Here is a 15,874-nt window from a genome sequence, read left to right on the forward strand (position 1 = left end):
CCCCCCTCCTCTTTTCCACCCCTCCCCCTTCCCACCCCTCCCTTCTTTCCACTCCTCCATCCTTTCCACCCTCCCCTCCTTTCCTCTTTTCTTCCTCATCACCCCTTCCTCCACCTTTGACAGGGTTTCTCAAACTCATAATCCTCCTGTCTCAGCTTCCCAGCTACTGAGGTTACAGGTACATAATGCCATGCATAAGGTTTTCGTGGTGTAGAAAGCAATATACTGGAGGCTATGGAACACTCAAGATGTTTTTACCTGGCCTGCTTCTTCCATTTCCCTGGAAGCCTTGCTCCCGAGGGCTCTGTTTTGCCAAGAACTGCCAGGACTCTGTGTCTTTATGAGAAGATGGGCTCCATTTCTCCTATTTTTCTACTTACAAAATTTCCTCTCCTGTAGTAAGTCCTAAAATTGAAATAATTCTAAAAGAAATTCCCCCAACGTGGTCTCTTCCAGCCCTAGTTTTTCATGTCTTCCTGGCTGTTTAATAGTGATTTTTCTTGATATTGTTCATAGTCAGAAGAAGGCAGTTAGTCCGTAAGTATATTTGTATCTAAATGGTTTAAAATAACTTAATCTTAAAAAACGTATTCCTTTTTCTAAATGGGCTATGGGGGCACACCCATGTCATCCCAGAAGCCAGGAGGCTTAGGCAGGAGAATCAAGAATTTAAGGCCAGTGTGGGCTACATGACAAGATTCCACCCCAAGGGGGAAAACCGAGCATTTCTCTAACAGTTAAAAATGCGCCCCAAAGGCAAAATGGCCAAAGTAAGTATATGCTAGGGAGATTTTGGTTTGTAGACTTCACGTTGATTGACAACGATGATATTACACTCACACTCAAAGTTCGAGAGCTATGCCATTCTATAATGTAACTTTAAGATCCATCTCCCCTCTAGGGCTCCGTACTCTTGGATAAAGGCAGTAAGAAATTTCTGAGTGCAGGAGAGCCCACACGCCTATTGATATCTAACACATCCATGGAAGATGCAGGCTATTACAGATGTGTTATGACATTTACCTACAATGGCAAGGAATACAACATCACTAGGAATATTGAACTCCGGGTCAAAGGTAAATACACACCACTGAGGTACCTACCTGTCTTGCCTGGTTCTAGAAGCAGCTTGATAATAAATTCAGGGTCACCTAGAAACCCTCGGATGTCTTCGGCATGAAGGAAAGAGAAAAACATGTATATCAACTATTCTAAATGTTACTAAAACACGGACAAGATACTTTAAGAAATATACGGCAGGGAGCTCTAAGAGAAGGAGAATTAATTCTTGGGCGGGAAAAGGATGAAAGTAGGCATTTGAAAGTTGTAATGCTAAAACTCACCACTAGAGGGGACCAAACCAAGGCGTCCTGGGAAATGGAAGGTTCATGTACTCTGAGCTGGTCAGGACACTCTTGCCAGGCCTTAGCATATGCTTCTGAGGCACGGAGAGTTTACTGCAGTGGTTCTAAACCTGTGGGTCACGACCTCTTTGGGGAGGTCACCTATCCTGCATGTCAGGTATTTCCTATACAATTCCTAAGAGCAGCAAATTACAGTTATAGAGTAGCAACTAAATAACTTTATGGCTGACATAAAATGTCAACATGAGGAACTGTATTAAAGGGCCACAGCTTTAGGAAGGGTGAGAACCACTGTTTTACTAGATTTTTGACCGGAGCGCTGAGCAGAGCGCCAGTTGTGGCCTGGTTGTGGCCTGCTGTCCTTTGTACAGGCTGACCACTACTTGCCTGAGAGCTTGACAACAGAAACCTTCAAAATCTTGATTTTTTCCCCCCCAAGAATTGGGATATTTTCACCAGCATAGTGAGATCTTGGGGATAGGCACAAGTTTAGTGTATGCTTCATATATATTTTTGCATATAACCCAAAGATAGTTTGATGTGATATTTTATTTACTTTTTTTTTTTTTTTTTGAGACAGGGTCTTGGGCTATACTTGGTCCAGTGGCTATAAGCTGGCTTCTAACTAGAGAACCTACTGTAGCTCATCCATGCTGAAATCATTCATGAATGCCACTAGGTCTACTATCATAGTATTTTAATTAATTCTGTGCATAAAAACAAAGTTTTACAGTATGGAATTTTCCACACACAGCATTATATTGTTGCTTAACAGGGTTCAGGTTTTAGAGTAATTCAGATTTTGAAAACCCGGAGAAACTATGGTCAGCCAATGCCAGGACAGATTGTACGTGAAAAGAATGTGATAGGTAGGGCTGGGCAGCATTTAACAGTCGTTTAATGTCTACCCCCAGCTCTTACGTGCGGGAGAGAAAGCGAGGTGAAAAGAGAATAGAATAAAAAAATGTGAGCCCCAGAGACTCATTTGTGTCATTATCCTGCCGGAACCGAAGCCTCTGGCATATACTTGTTATCCTGTCCCGCGAGAAGTGAACAGGCTCACATCTTGCTCAGTTCAGGGTGATGCCTGAGAATGGGCTAAACTACTTGTCTGTGTGATACTGGACAGAAACACTAGGGGGCGGCAGATCTGCGTATTGTACTGAGTTGTGACACTAGGGCCACACAGTGGTTCTGCCTTGTCTGGCCCTAGTGGGAGAAGAGCCGGGCTTTGCAGAGACTTGAAGTGCCAGGGTTGGGGTGGGGAACACCGGAGGGCGGGGCACCTGCTCAGAAGAGAACGGGAGGGGCGGGGTAAGGGGAGAGATTGTGGGAGGGGGTGGCCGGGATGAGGGCAGTAAGCAGGATGGGGATGTAAAGTCAGAAAGTAAAAAAAAAAAAAAAAATCAATCAGTCAATAAATCAAATAAAATTTGATGAGTTGCGCACAAGATAATTAAAAAAAGAGAATCCTGGACCAGATACAGCAGAGTTACCTGAGGACTCATCACATACACAATCCTAGTGATCCTCACACGGGGAGAATCTGAGTCTCCTCACGTGTGCCATCTGAGTGTACCGTGCGCCCCACCCCCAGATCCTGAGTAGTACCCACCAGGAGAATCTCAGGTTCTATGCAGATCTGATAAACGGGTACTTGGGAGCTGAGTTGCTATAATCTATATCTCCCAGGCCATTCACCCTCCAGGCCATGGTGCAGGCCCACCCTGGTCTCATCTGGTGCTTATGTGGTAATTTAAGCACTTGCTTTTCTAGTAGCAAAAACAAGAACCATGAGGCCAGTAGAGGGATGGCTCCCAACCCTCCACTCACTCCCCAGCTGGCCCTTTTGTGCCATGTTAGGTACCCAGTTTCTTCAAGCTGGATCGAATCCCTTGGAGGTCCACTCCAACCTCCCTAAAGAGTATACCACCTTAGTTAATAAGACATCAGTGACCAAGGCGTGTCACTGAATTTAGTACTCAGTGTGGGATTAGTCCTACACACAGATGGCTCTCTAACCCACTTTCCAACCCCAGTGCCTGCTCTTGAAGACATGGCTCTTTAGTCTTGAGGGAGGGCAAATCCTTTAGGCAAAACCCATCCTGTGGATATCATCAGTGTGCATTCAGGAAGCCTGGGAGAGGATTAGCTAATTGTTCATCACAGAGCAGATAACCAAGACCATCTGCCAGAAGAATGTGTAACCCTGGCCTCTTCGAGTAATGTCTCTGCCGGGAAAAGCTTTGGCTTAAGATGCTCAGTTTCATGGAGAGCCTATTTCCTTTGCCAGACAAAGGCTGATTCTCACAATGTCTGGTCACAAGGGGAAGGGCCACTTAATTAGCTAAACAAGGAAATCTGAACCTGTACTGGAAACCAAGGCTACCCTCTCAGGCAATCTCTTTTCCTTTCGGCCTTCTCAGGAACAACCACGGAACCCATTCCTGTGATCATTTCTCCCCTGGAGACAATACCAGCATCATTGGGTAAGGATCTGCAAGAACTGTGTGACCCAAGTGCCCATGGTGGTGCCTGAGATCCATCAGGGGTTTGAGGACCTGTGCCTGCTGACCACATCATGCCTTTGGGTGCACAGTGCCTGAGTGAAGCCCACGAACCACAATATGTAGGGACTGACATGACCACCGTAGGAACCTTTGTCTTTGCCAAGTATTGTTTGGTAGTATTGAGATTATTTGAGAGCAATGATACTTTATTTTCTGAAAGTTATACCCACAAAAACCTAAATGTTATGGGGCAAATAATTTGGTAGTAGATATTCACTGTAGGAAGGGGTCCACAGAGCTGGCATCTTTAGTACATTCAACTTGGTTCTTGTTCTCAATATTAAGCAGCCGTTCAGGATTCCTATAAGACTCTCTTTGTCAAACAGAGCCAGCAGCGACTGCAGATAGTTTCTTGTTATCAGAGTAGCTGGTATATTCACCAATGGTACGATGAAAAGGGGTTTCTGTTTTCACCTCTGCAGATGCAGGATAGGTGGCCAACAAACTTGTTGGATGGTCCATCGTGGGTGCCCAGTGAAGGCACATGAGTGAACTGCAGAGGTACTTTCTGAAGTTCATGGTAGGGAAGGGCTGCCCATTTATTGAGCATCTACTTTGCCTGGTGGGAGAAGAGGTCAACAGCAGCTGTCCTCAAGCGGTCAGTTTATTTACACTCGACAATGTCCTCAGCCTGCAGACATGCCAGCCAGCAGGCATACTTTCCTCTAAAATCCTCGAAGGCAGAACTCAGAGTAGTGAGCCTTTGTTTTAGACACATCAGGCATGAGTTGAGTCTCCAGTTATAAGCTCCGATGTCTCGGAGCTGAGACAAAAGGGAGGAACCCAACATACTTTGCCTGGTGGGAGCGCATCCCGTGTCAGCACTAACTTTCTATGAAGATTTTATTTCTACTATTTACCACAAGGAAAAGCCTCCAAGGAGTAATAGAGATATAGTCTACTTCAGAAACTCGGAGTTGGGGTCAAGTTTGGCTGCAGATTTTGGTCTGTGTGCCCAGGAAGCTGACACTCTTTCATGTGCTTGTTTTTAATAATGCAGGTTTTATAGATCTTATGCTCATTCATCAAGTTCTGGCTTCAGAGTCTGTTTTATTTTTTTTATTTATTTTTTATTTTTATTTTTTTTTTTTATTTATTTATTTATTTATTTATTTATTTATTTATTTTGAGACAGGGTTTCTCTGTGTAGCCTTGGCTATCCTGGAACTCACTCTGTAGACCAGGCTGGCCTTGAACTCAGAAATCCACCTGCCTCTGCCTCCCAAGTGCTGGGATTAAAGGCATGTGCCACCACTGCCCGGTCATTTTTTTTTTTATTTTTAATTTTTTTTTATTTAAAAAGATTTATTTATTTATTTTATGCATACCAGTACACTGCAGCTATCTTCAGACACACTTGAAAAGGGTATAAGGTCCCATTCCAGGTGGTTGTGAGCCACCATGTGGGTGCTGGGAATTGAACTCAAGACCTCTGGAAGAGCAGCCAGTGCTCTTAACCACTGAGCCATCTCTCCAGCAGGACACCTCCCCCAACCCAGTGTCTGTTTTAAAACAAAACGTTATTATTAGTTCTGTTTGGGGTTGGGCTTAAATGTTAAAGTTTACCTGGAGGCCATAGAGGTAGGGGCTCTTGTGCAGGGGTTCGAATTGCTTGTGTTCCTCTTGCTTATCTGTCTTGTCTTCTCCAAAGCCAGAGTAGTGGAGACAGTGGTTGGTCCTGGTTTCCAGTTTGCTGGGTCTCAGGTGCTGTCCAGCTAAGTGGAGCCCAGTCCCATCTGTTGCTTTGAAGGGACTACAGTACGTGGTGCAGTTACATGACTACTTTTTGCTTGTTTGTTTTGTTTTATCCCAGCTCTGGGCACGGGGTCAGGGGTCAAGCTTTCTGTACTCCAGGCATGACCTAGATATAATGGGCTGCTATAGCCGGTGGGGAGCGTTTAAAGTCCCAGAGATGAGAAGCGATGGAGAGTTGCTGAAACTCTCTGAGTATGACGTGGGGCCAGACATACTAACAGGCAAACTGTAGAAGCTGTATCTTCAAGAGTAAGAAGGGAGCCTTCCTTTCCATTGCCTCCTCTTTGGTGACTCAGAAAGCAAAATAATTTCCTATGATTGAGGCAAGGGATTGGCAGCGTCAGAGTGCACAACTGTGGAGAGAGCACTGTCCTTAGGCTATGTCTCTGGTTTTTGAAGGGTTAATTCTAAACCCGGGGGCCCTCTTGGAATGAAGCATCCCATTGGGAAAATGTAAAGCTGAGGCCAGCAGTGGCTGAAGAAAGAGTCACACCTGACAGGGATTTTTTTTTGTAGTTCATCAGTTGTGGAAGGAAAGTGCTCTTGAGTACTGCATTCTGTAGGAACGCAGTAGCCTGGGTGAGGCCATTCAAGTCTATGTTCTTTGGGGCTTTTGCCTGTGCATAGACCAGTGGATGGTGCCAGAGACATTTGGTCAATGAGTGCTAAAGCTTTACTTGAGCAGAGCTATTGGAGGACACTACGTTTTCCCCCTAAGGAAGGGGTTAATTTCTGAGGGATGTTGGAGAAGACAAGCAAGGCCCTGTGCTGAGAGCTTCCTGAAGACTGTGAGGTAAGGCGGCCCCTTTTCCTGCTGGGTTCTGATGGTCGATGTGTTATATCTTGCTGTACCCAGGGTCAAGACTGATAGTCCCGTGCAAAGTGTTTCTGGGAACTAGTACATCTTCCAACACCATTGTGTGGTGGATGGCTAACAGCACGTTTATCTCAGTGGCTTACCCAAGAGGCCGTGTGACCGAGGGGCTACACCAGTAAGTGGGTGAGGGGTCTCTGCTGTGATTTACTTTCTTCTGGAGGTGATGTCACATTCAGGGCCTGTGCATATGAAATATATATTATATAAAATATTACAATATATGATATATGTATTATAGATAATATATGAGATATGATATTAGTATATAAAACATATAAAACACATATATGAAATATATTTATATATGAAATATATAATATGTTTTATATAATATATTGCAGTACAAGTAATGTTTAATAAAGTCATGAACTGTTAGGGATTCAGAACTTCAAAAAATTAAATTTTGCTCAACACTGTCTTAAAAACCAAGTGCTCTCTAAACTAGTTCGAGTAGCAGTTTACTATTTAATAGTTGACTCTTCAAACTTTTTTTATTGATTTTATTTTATTTTATTATTGGTTATTTTATTTATTTATACTTCAAATGTTGATATTTTTGCATGTCTAAAATATTTCAGAGTTGGTTCATTTCCACTTAGCTCTTTGTTACCCTCATGACCCTTAAAGATTTTCACAAGCCCTCGTAAACATTATAAAGGCTTGATATTATAAAGGTCTGATATGTCTATAAAGGAGAGAGAGAGAGGGAGAGAGAGAGAGAGTTAATTGTGTATAGACATCCATCTCCTCCTTCAGTTTTTACACTCTGAAAGCCAAAAGGGAAGGAGATGCAGGCACTTTTTTTTTCATTCATTCAACAGTATTTATTGAGTGCCTACTATGTGCCAGGCGCTGTCATGAGGAGTTGGGAATAGATACAGCAGTGAAGACAGACAAGGTACCTGCTCTCATGGAGCTTACATTCTAATGTACACGCTAGCTTACATTTCAAAAGTAAGTGGCATCAGACTGTCAAAATTAATAAAAGCACCAGAATGAAAACAGACCTTTTACCTAAACCGTTAAAAAGAAACTATATTAACATTCAAAATTGTATAATGACTTATAACAGTTAAAATAACTTTTCACATGCTGTTAAAACAGATATTTTAGCTATCATTTAACTCAACTTCCATAGAATATGCTACAATATGCTAGAAGAACATAACCCACATTCACATGCAAATACCTTTGATACTTCAAATCAGTATTTTTCCCAGATGGCCCATAAACCTTTTGTTTTAAAGTACTTTCTTGATGGTCAATTGCCACTAGCATTCAAATTAAAGTACTTTATAATTCCTCCTTAATATACATTTTATACATGTCATGGCCAGCCAATAACTATAAGAAATCTATTTCTTTAACCTCCTTCAATAAGAGAACCATTTAGAACTTCAGATTACATGAAAGCTGCAGGCACTTTTTAAGTTGTAGCCTTGTTACTTTGAATTAGCCTGGACCTGTGCTTGTTACTCTTTTCCCTTTTGGGGAAGATTAACAAACATTTTATTTTATTTTTTTAGTGGGTACAATTACTGGATGAAAGTGATGCACGGTGGTATAATTATTGTCTTTCAGTGTCACCATAAGTGTCCGGTGTTGGTGGACTCAGACTGCTTACTTGGTCGCCCTGGTGAGCACGCTCTGAGACGCCTTTACTCCTATGAGTGGATAGTAACGCCACCTCTTTGGCTTGTGCTTACGTTACACATGGGAGCCACCCTGACTGGGACCTTCCTCAAGCTGTCCAAAGCCTCGGGCCTGTGCTTGATTCCCCATGGTGTTCCTCCCTCCCATGAGGGAGGACACCCTTGAGGGCTGGGGTCCTGGAAACTCCCTTTGCCTCACCAACTGGTGAGAAAGTCTAATTCCCCAAACTAGATTTTTCTGTTCCTACTTGATTATTGAAGTTATTTTTGATGACCCCAAAATGAAGTTTTCCAACTAACCCAAGAGGAGAGTATATGCTTTTATCATGACATATGTCCTGTTACAAAGGATAGCAGCAGCAAAGACATGTGGTCCTCCTGGGACAGGCTAGAAAGTCTCTTAGATGAGCATCACACATGACAGCAAATTCTCAGAATGCTGCAGAAGTTGTGGTCACTTTAAACATAATGGATGTTTCTAATTTGAGAATGTCTGCCTGGCTATCCTGTAGAGGACAACTCTAGATACACACATCATGCTCTGCATATATAACACCATACTATACATATATAATTATACTCTACATATGTACATCATACTCTACATATGTACATCATGCTCATATGTATATTATGCTCTGTATACATACATCATGCTCTGCACACATACATGATGCTCTACATACATACATCATGCTCTGTATACATACATCATGCTCTGCATACATACATCATGCTCTGCTTACATACATATATTATGCTCTGCATAAATACATCATGCTCTACATACATACATACATACATACATCATGCTCAATAGAATGTTTTCTCACCCAGCCAGTACTCAGAGAATGATGAGAACTATGTGGAAGTGTCGCTGATTTTTGATCCAGTCACAAGGGAGGATCTGAATACAGATTTTAAATGTGTTGCCACGAATCCACGGAGTTTTCAGTCACTCCATACCACAGTCAAAGAAGGTATGTATCTGGGGGACACTGAAAGGAAAATGAACTTATTGAATGCTTTCTGGATGCTGGATGGAAGCACGCATTGCTTAGACATCTTCTTGTAGGGCATTGAAAGCAAATCTCAAACTCTCTCTCTCTGTGTGTGTGTGTGTGTGTGTGTGTCTGTAATGTATCACTCCTTATCTTGAACATGAAGTTAAAATCTCTATCCTGCTTTGTGTGGACTAGGATTTCAGGGCAGCAGGCAGCTATAAGGTCAAAGCCATCCAATGGCAGGAAGTCAGTATTGTGTACAGGACATCTTAAAAAGAAAAAAAACCTCAATGATTAAATCTTACTGTTTAAATGTTGAGAAGGAAAGTGAGGTGCAGTTAATATAGTTCCTGTTGAGAGGGCACAGATACCATAACTTACAGTAATCCTAGAGAATTCCAGAATCCTAGAATACATCTCTGGAGCAGTAGTCAGCAAAACGCCTTTGTTCCATAATCGTTTGCATGTCCAGGGAGGCAGCTGTAGGCATATTTTAAATTAGGAAGATGATTTGTCTAAACCTCAGAATGGCAATGGATACTGAGTACATCTCCATTTCAGCTCTGGACCTTCCCAGCACCCATCTACTCACGCCTCTGCTAGACCATAGGCACATCTCTTGCCTCACCAGGAACCTCCACACAAGTTCTGAGCATCCCCAAACTGCAATGGCCTTGGCTCCTTTCAGATTGAAGTTTAACAACTTGAGCTTGTGTGTCTGGGGTGATGTCTCAGTACATCTCAGTGCCATTCAAGCTAGGAGCATTCTGGTGAGGTGGGAGCTGTGTAGATTTGGAAGTCAGAGTCCCATAGAAAGCAGATTCCCCATCTAGGGATCAGATTAACAAAGGAACATGGGCTTTATGTGGATCCTGCCCTGCCGTCCCTTACACATTATATTACCAGGCCCTGGCTTAGTGGATGTGTCCCTGGGGAAGCTGTGACTGCTTCCCAAGGCACATTGGCATTGAGAGGTAAGTACCATTTGTTCCTGAGAAAATTACAGTTTCATATGTTCCTCATCCATGTGGAATTGTAAGATAGCGTGTGAATCCTCCATAGAATCAGCTTGAGATCCTCTTAATTCCTGCACAGGGCATAGCAAATAACAGCTTAAAATGTGTACTCTGACACTTGGGGGGAAGAACTTCAACAGGTAAAGTGGACATGAGTTCAGATGCCAGGTACCCATTTAAAGAGCTGGTAATGATAACATGTACCTGCAATTGCCATGCTGTGATGAAGTAGAAAGCAGACACACAGAGAGACACACACAGAGAGACATACACACACATACATGCATATACACATAGACATATACACACATGCACATACACACAAGCACATACACTCACGCACACACACACATATACCTTACAACCATATTTACACCTGCACAGTGCCCATACATGTGCACGCATGTGTGTGTACACACACAGAAGTATATGAATACTCCTTTAACAAATGTGAATTTTTACATACTTATAACCCTAGTCCTTGACCTGAAGCACAGGGGAATCAAGAGTTTGAGGTCCTCCTGAACCACATGACCAGATCCTATCTAAGAAAAAAAAAAGTGGAATTCTGGCCTCATCAATATGATATCTAATAATGCTGTTCTCATATTCACTTTCAGTATTGTATCCACAATCGCTTCTTGTATTTCCATAACAGGGATGCCTAGGAACCCAACATACAATAGCTAGATCCAAGAAATAACCTTGGCATCTAAAGTCCTTAAGCCCAAGTGTCTCTTCTTTGCCTCTGTTTGCTATTTTATCCTTTTGACACCTGTGATCACTGGCAAGGCTCAGGTTGTCCCTGGCACATCACAAGCAATGGGCAGAGACAAAGGCAGGTGCCTCTCACATACACTGCCCACAGCTGGCACAGCCCCATGCTCTCTGCTCCTTATTTTGTCCTTTAATCAGATTTTCCTCCACCTGGCTTGCTCTCTGATGTCACAGGTGTCATCCTCAAATGGCTTAGCTATAAGAGACAAGTTTTCTAGAAATCAGTGTGCATTCATCAAGGAAAACAAACTCTGATGTTTCTCTTCCCTGGCAACCCAGGCTGCCCTGTGCTGCAGCGAGAGATGCTCCCTCTCATGCCCTCTCTTCTCTCTACAGTCTCTTCCACGTTCTCCTGGGGCATTGCGCTGGCACCTCTGTCTCTGATCATCTTGGTTGTGGGGGCAATATGGATGCGCAGACGGTGTAAACGCAGGGCTGGAAAGACATATGGGCTGACCAAGCTACCGACTGACAACCAGGACTTCCCTTCCAGCCCAAACCAAATAAAGGAAATGAAATAATATGAGGCTGACCTATGTGGTTTCTTACAGGGGTGGCTGTGCCGTTTGGAGGTTCTGTGTTTTGCTCTGTTGTTTAGCAAAGCTCCTCGTTTGTAGCTGAAGCTGGAATCTTATACTGTACTCCTTTTGAAAATCAGTTCTGAGAGCAAATGTGCAGGGGAGTATGAACAACCCTGCCCCTTGTGACCAATGTATGAGAACAAGCCATAATAGCCATAGAGGTCTCGTGGAACAGGTGTCCTCTGGGTTTGACGCCTCCCAAACAACCACAAGAGAGGGCATCATTCATCTTGAGTAGGACTTCTAACCTCCGGAATACTTTAAAAGTTCATAACTCTTTCAGTTAATTTATATAATTAGCCTGTATAGTTAGGTCGATGGGAGACACCGGAGGTACAAAGATGGTTAAGACATGATGTGCCTTTAGAAAGGGCAATTTTCATTTTGATTCTGTATGGATGACTAAGAAATACTGAGCCAGAAGAATCAGCAAGGATTAGTGTTTCAAAAATTAGCAGTCATCTTTTTGTAGCATATGGCAACCATCGCAGGAATCCTTAAATGGTCAAAACCATGACAACACCAGTTGATTGGGGAAATTTCACAAATCTTTATCCTTAGATAAAGGTCTACAGTTCATTTATGGGTGTGGAGAGAGGGAGAATCAGTCTTCTGCAGGGGTGAGACCAAATAGCTTACTCAATTCCAAGTGGTCAGCTCTGAAAACACACACACATGCACACATATATACTTATACACACGAACACACACATAAACACATACACATATACATGCATACATGCATATGCACACACATACATGCATACACACCCATGCATGCACAAACACATGTGCAAACATGTACATACATGTGCACACATATACACACACATGCACACACATGTGCACAGACATATACATACACACATGCATAGACACACATGCACATGCATATATGTACACATGCATGCAGACAATGCACACATATACACACATGCACACACATATATATACATATATACACACATATATGCACATACATATACATACATATATACATACATACATATAAATATGTATGCAACACAACACTGAATGGACTCAACTGGTTATTATATGCACACACATAAGATAAAAGTAAAGTTTAGATCATGAATTTGAGAGGGAGTTGGGGGTATGGATGGAATTGAAAGAGAGAGAGGGTGTGGGAGATGGTAAAGGAATAGTGTTCATGTATGAAATCCTCAAAAAAAGTATAAAAACACAAAAGAACAACAAAATAGTTCATTTAAAAAATTCACCATTTTGCTACTAACAATGGAGTAGTTTAAATTTTAAATAACTTACCTAGCTTAGTGTCATTCTATGTATGCTTTGTTACTGTCTTAGCTTGCTCTCTGTTGCTATGAAAAAAACCAACTTGCAGGTACAGGCTTTAGTCTGTTATCCGGGAAGCCAATGCAGGATTCAAATGAGGCAGGGACCATAGAAGAATGCTGTTTATTGATTTGCACATTGGGTTCACATTTAGCTAGCTTTCTTATACCTCCAAGGACCACCTGCCTAAGGATGGTGCTGCCCACAGTAGGCTGGGCATCAATCATTAGGCAATCATCTACATCAATCATTAATCAAGACAATTTGCAATGCAGGTCATTCTGATGGAGGCATTTTTTCTGTAGAGGTTCTTCTTCCCAAATAACTCTGGCTTGTATCAAGTTGACAAAATCTAACCAGGACAGCTACTGTAACAAATTACCATAAGTGGTGGGGGCACTTATAAACAATGGGAGCTCATTTCTTACAGAAAGGTCAGAGTTCAAGATCATGATTGCTGCTGCTTCCTAGCTTGCAGAGAGCTACTCTACAGGACAATTTTCTTCCAATGCCCCACCTGTCAATGCCATTCTGTTGAGAGTTAAAATTTCAACATAGGGTTTTTAGGAAGACATAGTCTAATAGCATCTACATCCTTGTCAATGTGAGAACATAGGTAGGAGGCAAAGGCAAAATGCATGTGTCAGTGATCATCAAATGCAAACTAACTTGGAGTTGCCTATGTGCTCACACTGTGTCCGATGCTAATGAGTAAGATCAAGGGTGTTTGGAAGGCTGGACTCTGATATCCCATAGTTCCTTTAGTAATTTAATAATAGGAAAAAGGCAATATTCAAGCCAGAGAGGTACTGGGGTCAACTTGAACATGTTCCCAAGTATCTCTTAGCTTTTCTGCTCAGTGATATCGTGCTGGTGACCTGGAGCCTTGTGATTTTATTTTACCATAAATAATGACAAGTGCCATAGACGAATAGTTCTCCAGCTTCCCAGCCACCAACAGGATTAATTACCAAAGGCAAGACCAAAGAGGTGCTGTAGTGCTACCCAGCAACCTACCTTAGGCAATCCTTTGAAAAGAAAAATAGTTACAGAGATACAATTTAGATAAAAAGTATGCATCAATTATCAGTTATGGTTGTCCCTCTTGTGAGGCAAAGAAAATATTAATGCAAAGTTATAAAGTTTTTTTGTACCTGGCTTAGAATTCTGTTACTAGGGGTCAGAATCTGGAATGGTTCCAGTTTCTTGGCCTCTTAGTTAAAGAACTAAGTCTACACATTGATTTGCAAAAGTAGCAAGGAGACCTTATTCAAAGAAGACTTGCAGCACAGGTTAGCACCATGTCAAGATGGACACTGATAACTTGTGGGAGAGATATCTAAAGGCCTGACAAATTTTCCAGGGTTTTCTTGAATGAGATTCAAATGAAGGGAAAGTTTCGTTAGGGCATAGTTGGAGGGAGTCCCTGTTTCGATTGGCTGATTATGCTGCATAATGTTTTTCTTGATATGTATTTGATTATAATTGTATGCACACCCAATTATGCCTATGCATAGATGATGCATAGAGAGTCCTTCCCAGGAATTCACTTAGGGATATGGTTTTGCATTGTTAAGAAATAAATCCAAAAAGCCATCTAGACAGGGTTGGCCGGCTACCTCCATACCTAGATGTAAGTCGAGCCTGACTGGATAGAATCTACATTTGATGGTTCATCAAATGTGAGAAGGGAGAACACATTGCATTGTTCAGAGTTGGGTGTGCACTCAGCTTGATTCAGGTTGGAGGTCTTAGATTGCTGAGGTGTTGCTAGCAGCATTGTTTGGGGTCAGGGTGTGGGCATAGGCTTAGCCAAGTGGAACCCCAGGTGACTAAGCTGTTCTCCATGCTTGACTGCCTTGGTTACAATGCTATTAAACTGCATCTAGACAGAGATGGAAGTTGGACATAAGGAACTGAAAGAGCTCTCTTCAAGTTCAAACAGTGGCTTGTGTTAGCTTTGTGATCTTGGGCGAAGCCTTTAACCTAGCAGACTACCAGTTTTCTCATTAGAAAAGTTGGGATGATAACGAAAACCTATTTAGCTATAGTTTATATATTTATACCTTTCCTTTTTTTTTTTAAAGAGTTAAAAGACAAAACCAGGAAGCATCAGTAGAAATCAAAATGGCTGCTTCTTGTAGGCTACATACAAGCAAACCACAGCTTTCCAACAGCTCCAATCTGCTGCTGGTACATGTACCTTACCTGCTATCAGAATGTACACGCCTGCATGTTTGTGGGTTGTTATTGGCCGTCTTTTCTCTTGTAGGCAGAGTAAGCCAAACAGTGAGGCCTGAAACATTTACTATCTGGCCCTTCATAGAGAGAGTTGTACAGCCCCTGGTTTGGACCAAGGAGAACCAGGGCTGTTTTTGACTTTTATTTTGACATTTCCCTGTTGTCTCCTCTTGTCCTATCCTCCTGCTTTTTTAATTCTTTGAGAGGGAGAAGAACTAGGAAGAGGAAGCCAAGGCCTTTGAACATCTAGGCTTTACTCATGAAAACAGAGCACATGGCTCAAGAAGGAAGGACCAGGCAGGGCATTGCAGGCTGAGGGAAGGTGGGAGGTGTTTCTTGTGGGGAGGGAGATGCAGGGGCTTGAGAGTTCTGCTCCCTTCATTAGTCTCTCCAGATCCCTAGAGTCCACACCTGTGGCAGCTTCAGCAATGATCCTAGGGAAGTCTGATCCTGACTGTGACCAGAAGGAACTGCCAGCAACTCTTTAGCTTCACCCTGTCTGCAGCTTGAATGTACTGCCCCCAAATGATGTTCCTGAAGCATTAGAAGACTGAGGACAGGAATTCTAAGGAGCTTATATCCATGTCAAAGATAAAGCATGATGAGATTAGTAAATTAAAAGAAAAAAAAAAAAGAAATGCTATCTTTCTAAGAGACACACTGGATTATTTAAGGGAGCATTTTAGGTAGAAGAATAAAAGAAATAAGATTGTCCATGTG

General features: G+C 42.3%; 1 protein-coding gene across 4 annotated transcripts in view; it reads left to right on the forward strand.

The window, feature by feature from the left end:
* Il1r2 (interleukin 1 receptor type 2) overlaps positions 1 to 11,541 on the forward strand; it is a 40,541-nt gene extending 29,000 nt beyond the window's left edge. For all 4 annotated transcript variants that reach the window (XM_031367321.1, XM_031367322.1, XM_031367323.1 and 1 more), the window contains exons 5-9: positions 902 to 1,076; positions 3,791 to 3,853; positions 6,546 to 6,681; positions 9,056 to 9,198; positions 11,352 to 11,541. In XM_031367321.1, coding sequence (XP_031223181.1) covers positions 902 to 1,076; positions 3,791 to 3,853; positions 6,546 to 6,681; positions 9,056 to 9,198; positions 11,352 to 11,536 — 702 coding nt within the window. In that variant the 3' untranslated portion in view covers positions 11,537 to 11,541. The remainder of the gene's footprint in view (positions 1 to 901; positions 1,077 to 3,790; positions 3,854 to 6,545; positions 6,682 to 9,055; positions 9,199 to 11,351) is intronic.
* The last annotated feature ends 4,333 nt before the right edge of the window (positions 11,542 to 15,874 follow it).

Source organism: Mastomys coucha, unplaced genomic scaffold (genome assembly GCF_008632895.1).
Source record: "Mastomys coucha isolate ucsf_1 unplaced genomic scaffold, UCSF_Mcou_1 pScaffold14, whole genome shotgun sequence".
NCBI classification, from domain to species: domain Eukaryota; kingdom Metazoa; phylum Chordata; class Mammalia; order Rodentia; family Muridae; genus Mastomys; species Mastomys coucha.